Below are 23,499 nucleotides of genomic sequence, written 5' to 3'. Positions count from 1 at the left end.
GCAACAAAGTGCACAATAAATGTAACGTGCTTGAATCATCCCAAAACCACCTGACCCAGTACTGGTCTGTGGAAAAATTATCTTCCATGAAACCAATCCCTGGTGCTAAAAATGTTGGGGACCACTGTCCTAAGACATTGCTGCACCCAAAGTATAAGCAAAGTCAAAGCCCAACATTCATTTATTCTAGTCAGAATCCAGTTGAAGACACCTGGGGCTACTAGTAAGATTTCTACGTAGTCTACCTGTGGTTCTTTGCTTTCAAAGAATCTTATCAAAAGCCATCTTTTAGAAATTCTCTATTACTATTCTGAACACTGTGTTACTACATTAGCAGTTTCCATAAAGGAGTATGTCATGATTCCACCCAATGTTTATAGCTTGAAAGACAATATCTCTGTTTATTTCATGTCCCCAAATAGAGACATCCAAGGAATGGACCAGTATAGCAGTCTTTGTATTCTAATCCCTTATGAGCCAGTGACTAGGCTTTATCTGGTGGCCATTAACATGATTCATTTGAATTCTTCCACAGAATTACTACAGTTTTTCATAATTTAACTCTCCTCACAGTGTATTTTTAATTGACTGATCATGTGGATCTCATATGCACTAAATGCAAGGGCATTAACCACATCATGAATCAAAATAGCAAGCATTACCTCAGATGCGTCAAAATTGTCCTATTCTGTCAGATACACTGCCTTCAATTTTGTTCATTTTATGGACCTAACTTTGCCTTCAACTAAGGTTTACCATCAGCAGGGTAACACTCAGAATAGTAGATACCCTGGCTAATAACTAGGCTGGGGCATAAAGGGGACTTCTGAGATGCCTGCTGGTGAAGTTCTGTTTCTTATCCAAGTGCTAGTTTCTCAGGCTTGTTAAGTTTATAAAAATGCATTGAGCCATATACATGAATCATATACCTTTTATGTTTATACTATATTTTAATAAAAAGCTTTTTAAAAGTAATTGCTAATAATTTTAGATGTATTAATAAGACTTGAATTAAGATGGCTTAAGGTTATCAAGGATGCTAACCTGAGAGAATGATAGCAGCACATAAAGGAAGTAATGAAGGGGTGAATGTGTGTGTGTGTGAGAGAGAGAGAGACAGAAATAGAGAGATAGCTAGAGAGAGAGAGAGAGAGAAATAGTCAACAGCTTTTAAATCCCCAGATTCAATCATTTCTGAAGGCAGTTTTATGCCCTTTCTTTGGTTTGATCAGTTGATCCAATACTATAATCCTCTTTTTTATTCATATAGTTCAGGGTGAATGTTGTCACTTGTAACTAAAATAGTCATAACTATAAAGTAATCAAGCTATAGTCTCTTTCTGTTTTAGTCTTATGGAATTCTTATGAATATTAAGTACCATATTTGGTAAGTATCAAATATTAAGCAAAAATGGCTCTAGGTTAAAGAATACAACATTAAGAAGGGATTCATACAGACCAAAATCACATACTTTAGAAATAAAATCAGAAGACAAAATTAAGATGAAAGCAGTGAATATCAGAAGATGCTGACAAATCATAATTTTTCCAAAATCACATGCACTCTCAAGTTAGACCCAAGTTTTATAAGAAATTTATTTTTTCACAGATACAGAACATAAATTCAAGAAAAATTATTATTATTTTTCACAATTATGACTTTAAATCATGCTATCTCTAGTTATTCACAAGTACTACAATGTTTTATGCATTTCTTCATCCTAGACATTAATAAAACACATCCCTTCGGTCTTAGTTACTTCTCTTTGGTCTGTTTTCTCCTTTCTGAATTTTAATCTTCTGTGATATGAAGAAATTTACGTGAACTTTTCACATATTAATTTTCTTCCTTGTGCACACTTGATAATTTCCTTTCTTTGATTCCCTGAGAAAAGAAACACAAAATATTCTTAGTGGATTATCTGAGGAAAGGCAACCAGAGGGAAGAGGAATATTGGGAGGCTGGAGATCTCAACGAATGTAATATTAGCAGCACATGTACCTTGAGGAAGAGAAGGGATGGTGAAACCAAGATGGCAGAGTTAGAGCAATGAAGTTAGTAACATGAGAGTTTCCCAGCAATTTGAGAAAGAGAGAATTGGAGAGGATATGATATTCTGAATTCATTTCCCAAGCACTAAAATAAGATTTGAGTATACTAAACTGAAACCTCTGTCAAATCTCTAAATGGAACAGTGCAGCATGTACTATGCACAGACAGTTAAAAGAAAGTTTATGTAATACTAAATTCTGTGACCATTACATAAAAGGACATACCTCTACCTAGCAAAGGCCACACTGCATGAAGAGGGACTAAGACGAAGGAGAGAAACAAAAAGGCAAATCAAAGAAAGACAGGAGCGTAAGGTCCTAAGGAAGGAGCAAATAATCAAAGGTCGCATCTGATGAGGAGCAATGCTGATCCAATCCAGTTCTAGGTCCTAAGTAAAGAAACATAGTCTGAGAAAAGAGGCCAGGGATACAGCTTGGGATGTTCAGAGAGTGGAAATGACAGAAGTGGATTATTTTAAAGCTTTCATCTCAAGACAAGAGGGGAAAAAATGTAGTACAGATTCTCTTAGGATGTACTCCAGGAAAAGAGGGAAATGTGAGGAGGGAAAAATGCATCCAGACAGTGGGTTAAAGAGCAGGACTAATCACAGGGCAACAACCCACAAAAAGACTGAGAGCTGCCAGGTAGCTGATAGATCCAGGCAGAAAGTAGCTGACTACCTGACCCCTTTCAAGCTTCCACACCACCAAACACATCTACCTCTTCCTCAAGAGGCAAATCCTCTAAGAAGTCATCTGCAGCCCATAGCATTCGTCTCAGAGCAGAAAGAATTAGAACATCCTTTACAGGGTCCAGCTCCCACTCAGAGGAATAATTGCTAACCACCGAGACGTCAGAAAGAGCAAATCCAAGCTTTCTTTGGACTTCCTCTAGCTGCAATACAAAAATTAAAAAGACATTGCAAAACAGTGAAAAATATTATTTTATGTCAGTATAAATTATGAAAGCAATATCAAAATGTAAGAACTTGGCAATAATTTCCCATTGGAAAAAAAACGGAGATCTGGTCTCACAAAGTACTCTTGAAGAACTTCACGCATCAAGTTCTAATGTCACTGGTAATAGTAATTTGGAATACATGCAGTGGATTCTAAATGATTTAGAAGCAAGAATTTTAAGACACCTATGCTACAGTCCATAAATTTTCTGTTTCTTTTAAAAGACATTCTCTGGATAAGTAGATTTTATTAGACCAGTTTAATGTTTGATTCTTGTTTAGACTATTTTACCTCCAGAACCAAACTGCCTAGGTTCGAAATATTTATCTGTCACTGCTCAGCACTGTCAATAAACATTGGCAAATATTACTCTGTTTTCTTTGTTTCCTCACCTGTAAAATGCAGTAATGATAGTACCCATTTCATAGGCTTACTATAAGGACTGATTAAGAAAATCTATCACATACTTAGTGCTCAGCAGATATTCACTATCATTGCATTTCCCCAACTAGTGTTCCCACTTCCAGATTCCTTTTGATTCCAATCTGTGCACAGTGCCACATTAATTTTTCTGAAGATCATAACTTTGATTGACTTTGATCATATCATTACTCTTTCAAAAAATTGCTGTGATTCCTCATAATGCTCCTAATTAAATAAAATTACTTCATGCAAATGTTCCTTGCCCATTTTATCTCCCCCCACAAAGATCCAGCCCTTCACTAACCTGAACTCCACGTTTCCCAAACATGCTGACTTTTCCTCCATTAATATATTGTCTTATGCTGAATTTTTTGGCCCTTTTTGTCGCTTCCTTTTCTGAAATATTTATTCTCCTCGAAAGCCATTTCCCAGTGCTGTCCAATTGACGAAATCTTCCCAAACCCCTTTAACACTATATTTTTCTTCTCTAAACTTTTAAAGCACTTTATTTTTCATTGTTTCATGATATTTATCATTGTCAATCATAGATAATTTCTTGTCAACTTTTTCTTAGCCCATACTCCCATCCCCTCACCCCCATCTATAAAATTGTAAAATGTTTAGTGTGGGGGAAATTTTTCATGATCTGTGTAGCTGATAAGAGACTATCACACTGGCTTAATCTTAAAGACAATTAACAAACATTTATTGAATTGAATCTAGTTGAATTAAATTGTAATAAATGAACTTACCCATGTCAGTGTAAAGATAGACAGTTAGCCTTCTGTATCCATGGGTTCTGCATCTGTGAGTTCAACTAAGGCTCAAAAACAATTGAAAAAAAATGGCCGGGTGCAGGGACTCATGCCTGTAATCCCAGAACTTTGGGGGCTGAGGCGGGCAGATCACCTGAGGTCAGGAGTTTGAGAGTAGCCTGGCCAACATGGTGAAACCTCATCTCTACAAAAATACAAAAAAATTAACTGGGTGTGGTGGCACATGCCTGTAATCCCAGCTGCTAGAGAGACCAAGGCAGGAGAATCACTTGAACCCAGGAGGTGGAGGTTGCAGTGAGCCGAAATCATGCCACTGCACTCCAGTCTGGGCAACAGAAACTCCATCTCAAAAAAATTAAAAAATAAAATTTGAAAAAATATTTCATCTGTACTGAACACGTACCGGTTATTTTCTTGTCATTAATAATTAAAAATAGGGTAGAACAACTATTTACATAGCATTTAATTTGGATTAGGTATCATAAGTAATCTAGATATTATTTATATATCAAAGGATGTGCATAGGTTGTATGCAAGTACAAATACTATGCCATTAAGCATCCACAGATTTTGGTAGCAATGCAAGTTCCTGGAACCAATCCACTGCAAATACCAAAGAACGACTGTATTCAACTTTTGAATCTTGGGAAATGGGCCCTATTTAAGTAATTTGTATAATTCTTCTTAAACCCAGTAGCTGCTTGTTTTTATTTTTGTACACACTAGTATGTGATTGTAGTAACATACCCCAGAAAATGTGTTTACGAAGGGCATCATTCATTACCTTGGACCTCAGAGGCACACATCTGTCTATTTCTATAAGGTCACCTTTTGTAATCAGATCCATGCTATCCACATGAGTGAGCAAGGCCACATGTACCACACCTATGCCAAACAGAATTGTTTTTGTCATTTTAGAGAGCATCAGTATTTTCAAGTTACTTAACTATCAGTTATGCAATAGGCAACCTGTGGAACAATTACAGATTTGGAAAGATCCCCTGCACCCCGGTCACCCTCATCTCCCCAAAAAACTCCCCTGGACTACTTATTAGTATCTGGAATTTCTCTGACATGGGGAGTCACCTTCACTGCCTTCCACAGCAACAAATGAGGCCTCAAATGAAACCACCTCTTGTAAGAGGTAACTAAAATTTATGCCTCAATATTGCTGATTGATTTCATATTCTGTCCAGAAGTTGTGTTTTGAAAGAGATAGAATGTATCAAAGCATCACAAGTAAACTTCCCTTATTTCACAACACTAGTAATCATCTCTCTGCACATCTCGTCTTTGCAAAGTTTTAAATTTCAGCAAGCAGGTAAGTTGATCACTCTCTGCTTCAAAACCAAGAACAGTGATAAACTGGGTCTTTCTCATTCCAAATGGACATGACCAAGAAAAGCCAGAATGGGTTCACCCTAAATCCCTGAGCCTGGTTACCTTCTCCAAACTCTTTACCTCTCTCTACCAAACACCTTACCTTCCTGTTTCTTTTCCTTACTGACATGTTTCTTTTTCATTTTCTAATTCTTAAAGCTCAAGGCCCAATCTTTGTCAATAAATGCATGCCAGGACATAGGGGTAGCATGTAGTTTGGATTGTACTACCCTTCATATATACATTAATTTGTTTTAATTCTTAACAAAAAAAGTCTCTAAGGTGGGTACTATTATTATGCCAATTTTATTGATTAGAAAATTGAGGCACAGAGAGTTTAAGTTACTTGCACAAAGTTATATAGCTAATGAATGCTCAATTTCATTGAAGCATGCTGGTAGACTAGGGAAGATTGAAATATGCAATGACTTAAGTTCTTTATCCTGTCCAAAATACATTCTAAAACACAGTCTAGTCAACTACCCTTAGTAGCAAAGTGGAATGAGACTCACCAGCGTTTATCAACTCCCTTCGAAGTCTTTTGATCTTTACTATCATTTGAGAGGAGAAGTGTTCAACAGAGTTGGTATCAAATACAAATGCCACACAATGAATTCTGTCCTTCAGCGATGGGGAATCAATGTAGTCACGATGACCTAATTTGATTGATTCCATGGGATTAAACTGTAAGGTAGACAAAAAGCAACATATTAATTCAACAAATATTTATGAGCACAAACTATGTACCACGCACTGTGCAAGTGAACTGAATGGTAAACAAAACAGAAAAGTCTCTAATAGTGTGAGGTTAACAATCTTAATAGGAAATACAGGCATTATGCAAGTAAGCTAGCAGTCCTTTCACCTTGTCAGGTAAGACATCTGTGAGGAAAGGACATGTAATCTGAGAGCTAAAATAGCAGGAGTTCAAGAGGATAAGGATATGGCTGAAGGTGTTCTAGATAAGAAAGGCAATCTGCCCACAGATGGAAGTAAGAGAATTCAGAAAAAAAGCTGGTACCATCAAGCAGAGCGCAAGGAGGAAAGGCGTTCAAGGTAAGATGACTTTACTCTTCAGCTAGCAGTTTCTCTGTTGGGAATCTGTCTTACTGATATACTGACAAAAATACATAATGATATATGCAAAGGTTATTAACTGCAGGAACATTTGTAGCAGAAAAATGCCGTATCAATTAAACTTCATCTGATATGTCAATAAAACACAGTTTTCTACCACTTCTCCAAGAATGGAGTAGCTGCAAATTTATATGTACTTTGTTATATATTTAAAAAGGCAAGAAAAATATAAATTTTGTATGGTTACTAATAGGAAGAGGGGAGAAATTTATTTGAAGGGGCAGAGAAGGAAGACAGATTCTTTGAATATACATTATTTTGTAGATTTGATCTTTGAACCATATAAATGCTAAACATAAACATAAAACCAAATTAACTTAAAAAATCAATTCCTAAATTTAATTGAATTAGTGAACTGTTGCAGTTACAATACAGGGATAAACTATTTTGATTGACTTCAAAATATAATAATTTGTATACCCCTCCAATGATACATGATACAACCTAAATACACTATAAAAATCTGCTAAGATGTTTTAATTATTTCCAGTTTTGATTGTGATTATATGAAATGATACTAAGTGTGATTATGATGAGATTGTTCATGGTACTGATAGAGCTTTTATACTGAGGTTCCTGTAGATGATATATAAGATAAAGGAAATGAGTTGTGACATGATATTCTGTTACCTCCACTGTTTTTGAGAGTGAGAATTCTCAGTTTGGGAGAAAGCAGATATACAAGTGATAGAAAAGAGAGTAAGTGAAAACTTTCTAGTACTGAATTTGAATAAGAAGTTTTTGTATAAGTTCATAAATTTTTTTTCATGAAAATGTATATTACTTAACTCTGCTCACTAAAAAGGCAAGAAACAATGACCAGCCAAGTAGCTATGAACATTTCTTTTTTTTTTTTTTTTTGAGACCGAGTCTCGCTCTGTCGCCCAGGCTGGAGTGCAGTGGCCGGATCTCAGCTCACTGCAAGCTCCGCCTCCCGGGTTTACGCCATTCTCCTGCCTCAGCCTCCCGAGTAGCTGGGACTACAAGCGCCCGCCACCTCGCCAGGCTAGTTTTTTATATTTTTTTTTTTAGTAGAGACGGGGTTTCACCGGGTTAGCCAGGATGGTCTGGATCTCCTGACCTTGTGATCCGCCCGTCTCGGCCTCCCAGAGTGCTGGGATTACAGGCTTGAGCCACCGCGCCCGGCCGAACATTTCTAATGCCCCACACCAAGACTACTTGAAGAAACAGCTGTCTCAAAAGCTGTGGCAAGAATAAAAGAATATAAAAAAGACTTTCAGGTTCATGTTAAATGGACTCAGGATCCAAATTGTAGAGGCTCTCACTGGTACAAGATGGTACACTTTACATCAGTATGGAGAAAACCTACAATGGATTGAAACACACAACATATGTTCAATTCATACTGAGTTGTTCTTAATAACAATAAAATAATATCTTGACCCTATTGGCAAAGGTGAAGGAAATGTCATTATTTCAAAGTCTTGCAAAAAGGCAAAAAATTCAAGCATATATCCTGTTCTTTTTAAACTGTGCCACTGGATAATCAAAGAATAGGTGAGGGTAAGCTTCTCTTTTGTATGTGAAATGGTGAAAGAATAATAGAGAATGTCACTATTTTCACACCTTAACAAATAAATGGATCTAGGCATTAAACATTGATTAATACCAATATTAGAAAAGTGATAAATCCCCAAACTGTGCACAGTTTCATAGAATACAACACAATCTATGAAGTAGAATCTGAATTGGAACACTCTTTAGATTCAACTCTCAATAATCAGGACATATGGAAAACAGAGGACCATGTAAAACCACCCTGAGGGATGAAAATAATGGAGTTCAGATTACATAGAAGTCTGCAAAACAACTAGATTTCTTAAGAAACAGATGATAAGGAAAAAGTGAGGGATATAAAGTCAAAGAAACTGAATAGACCTATTTGAATGTTTTTCAAACAAACTTAAAGATGTATATTTATAAAGCAATTAGAAATTCAAACATTGAGTCGTATTTGATAATTTATGGAACGATTGTAAATTTTAGGTGGGGTAAGAGTATTATGACTATGTTTAAGGAGATATATATATGCTCCTATTTGTATAGTTATATGTATAGTCAGTATTGAATGAAATGTTACGATTTCTTGGGTTTGCTTCAAAATAATACAAGAGAAGAGAAAGTGGGTAGATACAGATAAAACAAGACTGGCTGTGAGCCAAAAATTTTTGAATCTGAGTACATAGGAATCCATTAAACTATTTTGTCTATTTTAAAATTCTCGGTGATAAAAAGTTTGTATTTAAAAAAGAATATTTAAAAATAAACAGCACTTACAAGATAACTCTATACTAAAGAATGAAAGAATCTTGCATGAATAGAAAAACAAAACTTGCTGTGTTTTTTAACAGGCACATAAGATATGTAAAGATGTCAATCAATTTTCAGTATAAAGTGTTAATATAATTTCAATATAAACAACAAGAAATCAAACACAAATGAACAAACAAAGCACAAGAAACCTCATTTGAAAAGGTATAGGTATGAAAATTGCCAAGAAAAACAAATAGGAGTAATAAAAAAAGAATGTGACTTGTCTGGTAAGTTATCAATCCATAATTGATTACTATGGTAATTAAACAATTAGATAATATAGTAATTAAAATGCTATCATGAAATAATAGATCACTACATCAATAGAAAAAACTAGAGAATACAAAAACTGACCCCAATATTTCATAATGAAAAGATACAAAAGGCATTCAGTGAAAGATGTTGGCATCACTGACTATCATTTGGAACAAAGTAAACTTAATGATTAATTCAAGATCTGAATGTTCATTAGAAGACTAGAAGTTTAAAAAATATATACCGAGATGGTTCTTTGATCTCCCCTTCCTCTTGCCTGGAACACTGACAGTGCTCAGTGTTCTTTTCACATAAAAACGACAGTCATACGTCTCAGTCAGGTGGGGCTGCTACGACACGTTATATAGATTGGGTGGCTTAAACAACAAACATTTATTTCTCACAGTTCTGGAGGCTGAGAAGTTCAAGATCAAGGTGCCAGAAGACTCGGTTTCTGGTCAGGGTTCTCTTCCTGGTTTACAGAGAGTCACCTTCAGGCTATATCTTCACATGACAGAAAGAGATCATCTCTCTCATGTATGTAAGAGCGCTAATCCCATTCATGAGGTCTCTATCTTTATGACCTAATTACCTCCCAAAGTCGCTACCTCCAAATACCATCACATTGAGGACTAGGGTTTCAATATATAAATTTGGGGGAGGCATATCTTAACAGCCCATGCTGAGGACCTCAAAAAATTGGAAGGCTCTCTGAAATTAATAACTTCAGATAGCTGCCACACTGATCCCAAGCTGCCTGCCTTCAGACCTCCTCTTACATAAGAAAAATTATCTATGTAGGTAAGTTCATGTAGTTGGATTTCTGTTTCACATAGCTGAAAGCAATGGAAAGTGGAGTAGCTGTTACGATAGCCATGATGGAAGAGCCCTCAGATGTTTTTATTCTTTTTGAAAAAAAAAAAAATCGAATAGGGACAAAGGACCTTGAGCAAGTATAGTTTAAGAAGATAAATGCTGATACATTTATACAAAAATAAGCATTTAAAAAATCAATTATAAATTCTCATTAGTCACATCTTACCTGGTATCTATCACGAATGTTACCATTTAAGATGTAGAATATGTCATCCCTGCACAGGCCGCCTTCTTTCTCACCCAGCCCCAGTGAGTCACACAGAATAAATGGCAGATATTTGCCATCTTTCCCATCTCTAATAGAGTATGTCCTATACTGTAGAGGGGATAAAAGCAATTTTAAAGATTCATTTTTTATTATAAATTGAGATGAAGTCTATATGTAATAAAGTTGATCTGCAAAAGGCTTTTGAAATATAATTGATTTGAACAGAGAAGCAAAGGCTAGGTGGCCTCAAATGTGCTTACCTTTTCAGATATCCCAGTTCTATTAGTGCCCACCAAAGCCTGATGCGTTACATGCCCTTGGAAAACAGACCTCACTGAGTTGAAAAAGCTGGACTTCCCAGCTCCAACTGGACCCAGCAGCAGAATTCGTATTTGTGGAACCAGGGATCCATATGGTTCATAAGTTCTCAAGGCAGACAATAAGCTCTTCCTGAGCCTGTTCAGACATGACCGTTTTTAACAATTGACTGCAGTTAGGTCATAAAACCTTACTATAAATTTTCTGCGGATTCATTTTTTTCATAGATTTTTTTATTAGCAACTTGCCTTCTTACATAAAAATCATGAGACGAACCTACATGAAATTCTATTGCAAAAAGAACAAAAAGCAAAAAATAACACACAACTAAAGCCAGACATAAAATCTTTCAGATTTAAATTAGTAGACCATATACATCTAAGAATAAATAATAGCTGTATTATACATAAAGATCAATTATTTAACACTAAACTTCAGAAGTCAAAATACATGTGACTTCCAAAGTTCATGAAAGTAGACCATTTCTAACATGTTCTTGAAGTTCATGATGGGTATTCCCCACCTGCCAACCACTTCTTCTAGCAACTCTCTAGAGTAGTTGAAACATTAACTGCAAGAATTCTAAGTAAAACAGACATAAAAACAAATAACTATTTTTCTTCAAGTATATCACATTAAAAATTCCTTTCCTCTACTCAATGCCCTTTTAGTTTTAACATTATCAAATATTTTATGATTATAAATAGTTTGTTCTTGATGATCCACAAGTTATGTGTGATAATATGTGTTGCCAATTATATTGATGAGACCTATCATAGAATAAGTCAAAGAAAATGAAGAGAATAATAGAATCTTAAAAACATTGACTTACTCAGTCGCCCCTTTTATCTTTCTTTCATCCAGTAAATCTGAGGAAATAATCAAAGAATAATGTAGATTAGAAGTTGTCGAATGATTGGCTGACTGAATGAATGTCAATGAATTCACTAGAGACAAATACAAAAATAGCTTTTCCATGAGAACGGTCCTGTATGGTGAAAAGGGAACAATCTTATAGAGAAAATTCTGATAAATCTCATTAACATCATTTGAAGACGCTAGCGCTAGAGGCAAGGTAGACCCTCTGTACTATCAGCAGATCTCTTCTCATTCAGTTATGTGTGAGTGTGTGTGTGACTCACTCCCACATGGGAATTGAGGGTGTGGGTGTTTTCTAAAGAAAAGAAGCAAGGCCTAGAGATGTGGGAATGTCTAATGTGGAAATGTGGAAATGTCTAATAAGACATATTCCCCTCCATAATCCAATAGGTCTGAGAGGGATAATGTGCAGAGACACACAAACAGAAACACAGGCACTAGATTTTCTCTACAACCTGCTATTAACAATTGGAACTCCAGGAACTTCCAGCTCACTTAATTTGATTCCTGCCCCCAGAAGAGAAGATAAGACTCATGCCTACCCAATCAGAGTGCAGTAAATAGTTCAAGTGTAAGCAGAGGATTTCATTCAGAACAATAAGGCACAAACTCAGAATTGTTTTTTCTTAGAAAGAGACATTTTTATGGTGAATTTAAAACAGAAAGGATAAGGATAAGCGATGCTACCAATTCTCTCAGTTACAAAAGAAGAATATCATGTGGAACATTTATAAACATGGCCATATGTATGGCAACAAAGTGAACAATATTACCAATAGTAGAAATTGTGAAAACTTCCCTCAATGTCTATAATATAATGAAACTAGCAAAACGCAATTACAAACAAATGGAAAAGCAACCTCCTGGGAGTTTAAAAAGCACTGTCTTAAATAACTTTAATATCCAAAAGGAAATAGAAACCACAATTATAAATATATAGAAAATAGCAATATGAACCTTTATGTCAATTTTATGATAAAATCCTATTTCATTAATGACAAGAAAGAAGGAAAACATTGAAAATTGAAAATAGAGTAAGAAAGAATAAAGAAAAGAACCTTAGGAATATAAAAAGAAATATAAAATATAAAACCAAATTTTTTAAAACTTGAAGAAAGGATAAATTAATATAGTAATTATTTTAAAATGTAAAATAAATAAATTATCTTGTTTTATCAAAGAAAGACAAATTTGTTAAATGTCATACCACCACTCATATACCAAAATGGTTACATAATCTAAAAATAAAACAAAACACTGAAAAGGATTTGGGGTGACAGAGACCCTTGTACACTACTTACGGTTATAGAAATTGATATAAAACTATGTTGGGAAATGTCATCAGTGTGAAGATGAACATATACATACCCTGTGATCCAGCAATTTCATTGGTATTTTCTTCAAAAAACAATTATATGTGTGAACCAAAAGATATGTACAATAATATTTATAGCAGTATTATTTGTAATAGCCCCAAACTAGAAAACACAAATGTCCACCAGTGAAGATTGGATAAAATACTGTGAAGGATGCACTACAATGGAACACTACATGAATGAAAAGTAATAAACTATTGCTACACACAAGAATAAGGATGAATCACTATGAAGGTAGGAGTTAAAGCAGCTAGACAGACACATTTGCTCACTTTACCAGGGAACACTCTCAGGGAAAAAAGGAAGACAACTGACCAAGTCTAACTTTCTAATAAGTATGCTAGTAATTTTATGTCCTGGTGAATAGACTAATGACATTTTCCACACGGAAATAGTACACATCCCTTGAACATCCTTAACAGGATATCAGTGGTTAAGAATTACTTAGTAAATAAACCTAGATTCCGGCCAGGCACAGTGGCTGAAGCCTGTAATCCCAGCACTTAGGGAGGCCAAGGCAGGCGGATTACCAGGTCAGGAGTTCGAGACCAGTCTGGTGAGCACAATGAAACCCTGGCTCTACTAAAAATACAAAAAATTAGCTGGGGACAGTGGTGCATGCCTGTAATCCCAGCGACTCAGGAGGCCGAGACAGGAGAACTGCTTGATCCTGAGAGGTGGAGGTTGCAGTAAGCTGAGATCTTGCTACTGCACTCTGCACTCCAGCCTGGGTAACAGAGACTCTATCTCAAAAAACAAATAAAATTACAGATTCCATGGATTAAGAGGGCATTCTTGCCTCCCTTGAAAATGTCTTGAAAGCTGTCATATAATTTTTCAATATGTAAAGTGGCCCATAAACTTCATTTAAAACCCCTGCCTATTTTTCTGGCCCTTAAAGCATATGTCCAATATGGAAAGGAAAGATTTAGGGAACCACACAGAATATCTAAGTACTCTTTCTGCCTTTTCTTAGATTTCTGATTGTCCCTATCTTTAAAATTGCTAATACAGCAATATTAGATATTATGCTCAGTGAAATAAGCCAGACACAAAAGGACAAATACTACATAATCCCACTTACATGAGGAATCTAAAATAGTCAAATTCATAAAAGCAGAATTAGAATGGTGGTTTGCTAGGGACTGTGGGAAGGAAGAAAAGAGAATATATTTGTCAAAGGGCATAAAGTTTTACTTATGCAAGATAATTAAGTCCCAGAGATCTACTGTACAGCATAGTACCTAAGATCTACTGTACAGCATAGTACCTACAGCAACAATGCCATATGGCAGGGGTCGCCAACTCCCAGGGCCACGGAGCCTCGGCTATCTGTGGCCAGTTCGGATCCAGGCCACAGAGCAGGACTTGAGCGGCAGGAGTGTGAAGCTTCATCTGTATTTACAGCTTCTCCCCATTGCTCATATTACAGCCTGAGCTCTGCTTCCTGTCAGATCAGCAGCGGAATTAGATTCTAATAGGAGCGCAAACCCTATTATGAACTGTGCGTGAGGGGTCTAGGCTGTGTGCTCCTTATGAGAATCTAATGCTTGATAGATAATTCACTGTCTCCCATCACCCCCCAGATGGAACCGTTTAGTTGCAGGAAAACAACCTCAGGGTTCTGGCTGATTCTACATTACAATGAGTTGTATAATTATTTCATTATATATTGCAACATAACAGCAATAGAAATAAAATGCACAATAAATGTAATGCACTTGAAACCATCCCCCCACCACCAGTCTGTGGAAAAATTATCTTCCACGAAACTGGTCCCTGGTGCCAAAGAGGTTGGAGACCACTGCTGGTATATGGTAAGTCATCACTTAACATCATCATGGATTCTTGGAAACTGTAATTTTAAGCAAAACAACATACAGCATGTCCTTGACTAATGTCTTTCTTCCATAATGATGAGGGAAATAAACTGGTTTCCTTCTAAGTTGTTTCACTTAAGTCACAGTTTCCAAGAACCTATAGTTCACGTTAACTGAGGATTTACTGTATTTAAAAATGTGCTAAGAGGATAAATCTTATGTTAAGTGTTCTTATCATAAATATACATTTTATTGACCCTGGTTGTCTCTTAGTAAACAATTTGTGTCCAGGTTTCAATCTGAACCATCCAAATTATGGATGAGTGAAAAGGTCATTTTTCCTTAAAGAGATGAATTGGTTCAAACCAACCAAACATGCAAGGGAGAACTCTATACAGGATTATCTAATTAAACCTACCTTCACATCGAAAAACTTCACAATCCTGAATAGAAATAGTACAATTTTGAACAAGTCCAAGATCTTCCGTTGTCTTTGAGCCCATAATCACTTTTCTATTTCCTAACTCTATCTGGAAATTAGTTGTGGAGTTATATTGTATATTGTCATAACAAAACAGTCTTTCTGGTGTACATAGTCCTAGTTTCCATTCTGAAATTTTAGTCTCTTGAAGTGCAAAAAGGATGATGGAGGCAGACTTTCTTTCCTGGTAACTCTCTTCGGCATATGCTCCAATAATATGATGTTCACCATAAATCACTGTTAGAGTAGGCCCTTGATTACAACATCTGTCAAGCAAATCTCCACTGTAGAATCCATGGACACTACTCTTATAGAGAAGGCTAAGCCGCTTTCCTCCAAAATGATTTTGCACGATCTTTTCATGCAACCATGTCAAACGAGTTGTCACTGCCATACTTCTTGATCTAGTGGCAAATCAGATATGTTTTCCATTAAATATTAAGAAACAGATAATATATGCTGTTATAAACCTTGCATTTATGCCTCTTACATATTCTACATAACGCAAAAAATGACGAAACAAAGGATGAACAGAAAAATCATTAGCTAATTTTTTCCTATAAATCATTGCTTTATAAATTAAAACAGAAACAGAGACTGGCAAGTGACACTGTCACCTGAGAGAGAGAGAAAGAGAGAGACTAATGCTAGCTAGGAAAAATGGAAAGCAGAAAGACATTTACCTGTTGTAGTGTCTGTAGTATCAGCTAGAGCTGAGAGTAGCTGCTCTGTCTGGATAGCTGGGCAGGCACGAAATGAGCAAAGGAAATTATTCTCCAGCCTTGAAGCTTCAAAGACTCAGAGAAAGGAAACTGAAACTCAGTATGCCCAGCCCACTTGACAGCATGCCAACTTCTCTCAACAAAGGAGCGTAAGCTGATCCAGCTTTTAGACAGTAAATCTATATTTTAAAAAATTGTATTGAGGCCGGGCGCGGTGGCTCAAGCCTGTAATCCTAGCACTTTGGGAGGCCGAGACAGGTGGATCACGAGGTCAGGAGATCGAGACCATCCTGGCGAACATGGTGAAACCCCGTCTCTACTAAAAAATACAAAAAATTAGCCGGGCGAGGTGGCGGGCGCCTGTAGTCCCAGCTACTCGGGAGGCTGAGGCAGGAGAATGGTGTAAATCCGGGAGGTGGAGCTTGCAGTGAGCTGAGATCCGGCCACTGCACTCCAGCCTGGGCGACAGAGCGAGACTCCGTCTCAAAAAAAAAAAAAAAATAGTATTGAAAGAATCAAGGAATTGAAGTCAGAGGGAAGAAAACATAACAGCTCACTGACTTTTAAAAAAATCTTTTTATTTAAGGAAAATGCAACCAATTTCTGTATATGGACATACAAAAAGTATTGTGTATTCTACCTCTAGAATATGTATCTCAAATTAATTTACATCTCTTAATCCCTGCTATCAATTAATTCTGCACTAGTATATTTCCTTATATAGAATGTTATTTTAGCCTCCAAATTTGTTCCTCTGTTTTTCTGCTTGCCCCCTCTCTTCTCACCACAGGAAAATGAGGAGACTTCATTTATAAGATATAAAACAACTCATGTCAATATCACAATAAAGCCCCTTCTCTAACTTCACATTGCTAAGGATCATAAATTTATGTCCTATAGGCAGAATTCAATCTGCAGATTTGTTTTGTAGGGCCAATGCAATACCTTTATATTTTTTAATTTTTGAATGTGAATGCTTTTATATCATTGGGTATCCACTCTCCAGTCCTCCTTTGTCCCCTCTTGCTTTATACCTGACTGGTTCTAACAAATTTAAATTGCCTGCCTGCCCTAAAAAGATTCTTTTAATTTGTTGGCCCTATAAAAACCAATAGCACCATCAAATGAAAATATTTTAAGCAGCTTATGGGGTACTATTTACTTTGCTTTAAAAAGTATATTATTATAGACTTATTATTTGTAAGGTAATTTACATGTATCTTATGTGTTTATTTTAATAACTTTTTGATGAAGACACCACTATTATTGCCGCTTTTCAAATAAATAAACAGAGTTTTGGAGTGTAAGTGAGAAAAAGAGGAGGAATAGGAGTGATGAGGGAAGAAATCTCCTGCTTTAGACAGTATAATCAAGAAAGGTCTATTTAATGAGATGTCATTGGAGAAGTGTCCTGAATGGAGTGAGAGGGAGTACCATGAAAGTATCTAGGAAAAGAGCTTTATAAGCAGAGAGAATGGCGAGGATAATCACCCCTGTGGCAGCTTGTTGCAGTAAGAAGCTCAGTATGGTTGGAGCAGAGTTAAGTTTGGAGAATGGCAGTGAACAGGAGAATGGAGGGACCAGATAGAGATAATTGAATTATGGGGGCAATTCTGATCATAGTGAGTTAGTTCTTACAATATCTGATGGTTTTATAAATCGCTTCCCCTTTCTCTGGGCACTCATTTCTCTCTTCTGCTGCCATGTGAAGAAGGGCATGTTTGCTTCCGTTTCCAACATAATTATAAGCTTCCTGAGGCCTTCTCAGCTCTGTGGAACTGTGAGTCAATTAAACCTCTTTCCTTTATAAATTACCCAGTCTCAGGCCATTCTTTATAGCAGTGTGAGAACAGATTAATACAGTAAATTGGTGCAGAGGGAGTGGGGCACTGCTATAAGGATACCCAAAAATGTGGAAGCGACTTTGGAACTGAGTAACTGGCAGAGGCTGGAACAATTTAGAAGACTCAGAATAAGAGAGAAAAATGTGAGAAAGGTTGAAATTTCCTGGAGACTTGGAGGGCTCAGAAGACAGGAAGATGTGGGAAAGTTTGGAACTTCCTAGAGACTTGTTGGGTGGCTTTGAACAAAATGCTGATGGTGATATGGACAATAAAGTTTAGGCTGAGGTGGTCTCAGATGGAGAGAGAAACTTGTTGGGAACTGGAGCAAAAGTGACTCTTGCTGTGTTTTAGCAAAGAGACTTGGCAGCATCTTGCCCCTGCCCTAGAGATCTATGGAACTTTAAACCTGAGAGAGATGATTTTATGTATCTGGCCGAAGAAATTTCTAAGTGGCAAAGCATTCAAGAGAAAGCAGAGCATGAAAGTTCAAAAATGTGTAGGCTGACAATGGGATAGAAAAGAAAACCCCATTTTCTGAGAAGAAATTCAAACTAGTGGCAGAAGTTTGCATATGTAACAAGAAATGGAATGTTAATCACCAAGACAATGGGGAAAATGTCTCAAGGGCATGTCAGAGATCTCACCGCGGTCACTTCTATCACAGGCCTAGAGACTGGTTTCCTGGGCTGGGTCCAGGGACCTGCTGCTCTGTGTAGCCTCGGGACTGTGTCCCAGCCACTCCAGCCATGGCTAAAAGGGGCCAAGGTACAGCCAGGACGTTGCTTCGGAGGGTGCAAATCCCCAGCCTTGGCATCTTCCATATGGTCTTGGTCCTGTGGGTACACAGAGAACAAGAACTGAGGTTTGGGAACTTCTGCCTAGATTTCAGAAGAGGTATGGAAACACCTGGATGTCCAGGTAGAAGTCTGCTGCAAGGGCAGAGTCCTCATAGAGAACCTCTGCTAGGGCAATGTGGAAGGGAAATGTGGGATCAAAGCCCCCACACAGAGTCCCCACTGGGGCACTGCCTAGCAGAGCTATGAGAAGAGGGTCACTGTCCTTCAGACCCCAGAGTGGTAGATACACTGACAGCTTGCACTGTGTGCCTGGAAAAGCTGTAGAAACTCAATGCTAGCTGTGAAAGCAGCTCAAGTGAGGGTGCTGTATCCTGCAAAGCCACAGGGACAGAGCTTCTCAAGGCCTTGGGAGTCCACCTATTGCATCAGTGTGACCTGGATGTAACACATAGATTCAAAGGAGATCATTTCAGAGCTTTAAGCTCTGACTGTCCAGCTGGATTTCAGACTTGCATGGGGCCTGTATTTCCTTCATTTTGGTCAATTTCTCCCACTTGGAATGAATGCATTTACCCAATGTCTGTACCCTCACTGTATCTAGGAAGTAACTAACTTGCTTTTGATTTTACAGGCTCATAGGCAAAAGGGACTTGCCTTGTCATCAGTGAGACTTTGGGCTGTGGACTTTTGGGTTAATGCTGAAAATAGTTAATATTTGGGGGGACTGTTGGGAAGGTGTGATTGTGTTTTGAAATGTGAGGACATGAGATTTGGGAAAGGGTCGGGGTTAAATGATATGGTTTGACTGTGTCTCCACCTAAATCTCATCTTGAATTTTAGTTCCCATAATCCCCATTTGTTGTAGGAGGGACCAGGTAGAAATAATTGAATCATGGGGACAGTTTCCCCCAATCCTGTTCTTATCATAGTGAGTTAATTCTCATGAGATCTGATGGTTTTATAAGGGGCTTCCCTCTTTGAAAGGCACTCATTTTTCTCTCCTGACACCACATGAAGAAGATGTTTGCTTCCCTTTCCACCATGATTCTGAGTTTCCTGAGGCCTCCCAGCTCTGTGGAACTTTGAGTCAAATTAAAACTCTCTCCTTTATAAATTACCCAGTCTTGGGCAGTTCTTTATAGCAGCATGAGCATGGACTAATACAGTGTCCATTTGAAATGTCTACTGTTCTATCATGCACATGAATCACTTTTTTCTCTCTCTCTCTCTCTCTGACCTTCTTGGCCATGGGAATTTGATAATCCCTCTATAAATCTAACACTGATCATCTCTCTGGTAGAAGGGGGTCTCACCCACTCAAAGCACCATAAATGAATTTATCTTTGTATGCTTATTTCAATTGTAGCAATCCATTCACATGCTAATTCCTTCTTTACCACTTTATCAAAACAGAAGACAAATGAGCTCAGTGGCTTGAACATATGTTTCTTTGCATTTATTTAAAAAATCTGTCAGGTATTGTCATGGAATGTGCAAAAGAAATCAATTTTTTAAAATGAAAAAATATATTTACACATAACTGTTTAGCACAGCTTGTTACTTGACCTCCCCACCTCTACCCCATACCCTCAATTTTTGCAATTTTGCTTACATTGCACTTCCTGTCTTGGAGCCTGAAACAGTTTGAGTCTATTTGCTTGAATTGTGTTGAGGAAGGAAGTGGGACTGCGGGAGGGTGCAACTGAAAATGGACTGTATTTCTACATCTATGATCTCACTGGCCCAAGTGGCCTGCATTTTCTCCAATATCAGAGAAAGATTTTACGAGGGTTTACAACTGGTATGCAGGTTTTTATCTTCCTTACATTGATGGCAAAAATTAGATCTATTTAGTCTACTGTCCTCCACAAATTGGTCCATAAACTCATCCGATTAAGAATGGGATTTGAGGGCTTCCAAATTTCCATGGCTTTTGGTTGCAAGACCCCCTGAAGACTTTGATCAGCCTTGCCATCTTGTGGGTACCTTAGCGTTAGATTGAGTTATGTTGCTAAAAGATAATTATTCATCAGCCGATCATTAAGCATACGGGGCTTACTCAGCTCCCCCTATCAATTTGTGTCAAAGTAAATTAATTGTGGACCTGTCTTGTTTTATGAGAAAGCAATGTGATAGTCTTTAAATTTATCTTTCTAAACAAAACACAGGTTTACACATTACCCAGCACAGTAACTCCTCTTGATATTCTTGACCTAAAAGGAAGAAGTGTAGGAAAAACTGATATAAGTAGAGAGGTTATTTGGGCCAAGCATGAGAGTTATAACCCAACTGCATGGAGTCAAGTTGCCCTGAACAATATGCATTCTTATTAGCAACAGTTACAAGTAGGTTTTCAAAGAAAAAGAAGAGGCAGTTCCTAAGTTATTTACCATGAATTTACATTAAAACAGCATAAGCTATCAATTGGCTATAAATTGCTCTCTGAATCAAATTCCAAGAACATGAAGATAATGGGCAAGGCAGCTAGTCAGGAACAAAATGACATTAAACAATTGCCCCCAGCTATGGTTGTGGAGGGGCACTGTGGCACGCAGGAAGCAAGACTAAAGGACCACACTTATGTCTCTCTGGGCCTGCATATCTCACAGAACTCAAACTGCTCTATTTTTCTTTTCTCAGTATTTTATTGAGGTAGATAGTGGATGAGTTTGCACAAAGCTACAAATTCCTATTGGAAAGAGTCACTTTCTAATGCAACAACCTAACCTACCCATGCACACCACAAAGTCTCTAGCACTGACATTTCAACTGTCTCCACTACATCACTCTCACTTTAAGATGATATTCTACCTCCCAACACACTTATAGTTCATCTGCTATACTCCTTAGCACTGTCTTTGACTGAGCTGTACAGCTTGCTTAACTGTAAAGTATGTAAAGTTTCAAAAATCCTGGATGACCTCTAAAATGTAGCAAAACAATAATTCCCACTACCACTCAGGTTGGTAGAGAAAAATCAGGGAAATCCACAAAATGGAAAATATCCTCCCAGACAAAAGATGTTTCCCCCTTTTTGAGGTCTCCTCACCAGTATTCCCTAACCTAAATTTCAAATATGTATTTAACTCCATTTGATGTTTAAGTGTTTCCAAAGCAATATAGAGCCAGAGGATAAGAAGTTGTGGTATCTGGCCAGGGGCGGTGGCTCACGCCTGTAATCCCGGCACTTTGGGAGGCCGAGGTGGGCGGATCACGAGGTCAGGAGATCGAGACCATCCTGGCTAACACGGTGAAACCCCATCTCTACTAAAAACACAAAAAACTAGCCGGGTGAGGTGGCGGGCGCTTTGTAGTCCCAGCTACTGGGGAGGCTGAGGCAGGAGAATGGCGTGAACCCGGGAGGCGGAGCTTGCAGTGAGCCGAGATTGTGCCACAGCACTCCAGCCTGGGCGACAGAGCGAGACTACGCCTCAAAAAAAAAAAAAAGAAAGAAAGAAATTGTGGTATCATAGTTATGCGCGTCTGTGTGAAGAGACCACCGAACAGGCTTTGTGTGAGCAATAAGTCTTTTTAATCACCTGGGTACAGGCGGGCTGAGTCCGTAAAGAGAGTCAGCAAAGGGAGAGAGGGGTGGGGCCGTTTTATAGGATTTGGGTAGGTAAAGGAAAATTACAGTCAAAGGTGGTTGTTCTCTGGCAGGCAGGGGTGGGAGGGGTCACAAGGTGCTCAGTGGGGGAGCTTTTGAGCCAGGATGAGCCAGGAAAAGGAATTTCACAAGGTGATGTCATCAGTTAAGGCAGGAACAGGCCATTTTCACTTCTTTTGTGGTGGAATGTCATCAGTTAAGTCAGGAACCAGCCATCTGGATGTGTACATGCAGGTCACAGGGGATATTATGGCTTAGCTTTGGCTCAGAGGCCTGACAATCATTTTGCTAATACTGTCCATTTTAGCACAAAAAGGAGAACTTAGTGTCAACATTTATGCTCCTAAAGGATGTTGGGTCAAATTAAATGTTCCTCATTATTTCTCTCCCTTGATCTCTCCTTTACTCCTTCTCTTCCTTGCAGGGTCTCCATCTCCTTCATAAGGGCACACTCTGTTGCCTCTTTAAACAAAATAAAAATGTCTTACATTCTGCCCAGATTTTTTTCAGGCTCCACCAAAGAGATGGGTGAATTATGGTCCAAAAGTTGGTAAGGATGATGGTGAGCCTTCAATCACCTTCAGTCTCCCAACCAACAATGGCCAAGGCTTGGTTTTTCCCTGGATTAAATGGAGAAAATCATGCCCTACTTTTTGGACCCATTGCTTCCACATTTGTATAGTAACTGTGAAACCATCCTAATGAACAGCAAACATTAACCACTAAATAAAATGTAGACTTTGAATAAAAGCACAGCTAAGTACTAACCAGCTTGCCCTTTAAGCCAATTCCTTACTGCTACTTACAGCATGACTGTTAGCTCCTTTCCTTATAGTTTTTTTCTGCCTAAAAGTCACATAGACTGTGGTCACAAGGCACTAACTTCCCTTAGTTATTTCTATAAGATAACATATGTAACACTAAGAAACATCAAGTTTCTATCTAAAACTTTTTCCAGATCCCGGAATCCCATGGGTCTGCTGACACTAGTCAGTCTGATGACCCTCTCCAAGGAACTGCCTCAGCAAAAAAAAAAAAAAAAAAAAAAAAAAAAAAAACAAATTCCAGTTTTCATCTCTGTATGTTTCATTTCATTGCCTACACCCCAACCAATCAGCAGCTCCAGACCTTCACCCCCTTACCTGCCTTTCTCTTAAAAACCCTAAACTGACACCCAGCAGGGAGGTGGATTTGAGGTTTCCTCAACCTTCCTCAATTTGCTGCTATTCAATTATTAAAGTCTTTCTCTACTGC

General features: G+C 37.8%; 1 protein-coding gene across 1 annotated transcript; it reads right to left on the bottom strand.

Moving 5' to 3' along the window:
* Positions 1-1,571: 1,571 nt before the first annotated feature.
* On the bottom strand, positions 1,572-16,098 carry IFI44 (interferon induced protein 44). The gene is made up of 9 exons (XM_010377869.2): positions 15,959-16,098; positions 15,213-15,679; positions 11,552-11,588; positions 10,662-10,857; positions 10,360-10,509; positions 6,104-6,275; positions 4,996-5,096; positions 2,774-2,947; positions 1,572-1,885 (listed from the first exon to the last, which is right to left on the bottom strand). Exons 2-9 carry the CDS (start codon positions 15,667-15,669, stop codon positions 1,838-1,840), a joined length of 1,335 nt encoding a protein of 444 aa, XP_010376171.1. The 5' UTR covers positions 15,670-15,679; positions 15,959-16,098; the 3' UTR covers positions 1,572-1,837.
* Between the last annotated feature and the right edge of the window lie 7,401 nt (positions 16,099-23,499).

Source organism: Rhinopithecus roxellana, chromosome 12 (assembly GCF_007565055.1).
Source record: "Rhinopithecus roxellana isolate Shanxi Qingling chromosome 12, ASM756505v1, whole genome shotgun sequence".
Classification (NCBI taxonomy): domain Eukaryota; kingdom Metazoa; phylum Chordata; class Mammalia; order Primates; family Cercopithecidae; genus Rhinopithecus; species Rhinopithecus roxellana.
Note: the sequence above shows the minus strand (reverse complement) of the source record. Positions and strands in the feature narration are given on the sequence as shown.

Coding starts and splice junctions, on each gene's coding strand:
- IFI44 (XM_010377869.2), bottom strand. CDS start 15,669: ATGGCAGTGACAACTCGTTTGACATGGTTGCATGAAAAGATCGTGCAA. Junction 11,589..15,212: donor TGAAGTTTTTCGATGTGAAG/GTAGGTTTAATT, acceptor TTATTTCCTCAG/ATTTACTGGATGAAAGAAAG. Junction 5,097..6,103: donor AAGGGAGTTGATAAACGCTG/GTGAGTCTCATT, acceptor TGTTTGGCATAG/GTGTGGTACATGTGGCCTTG.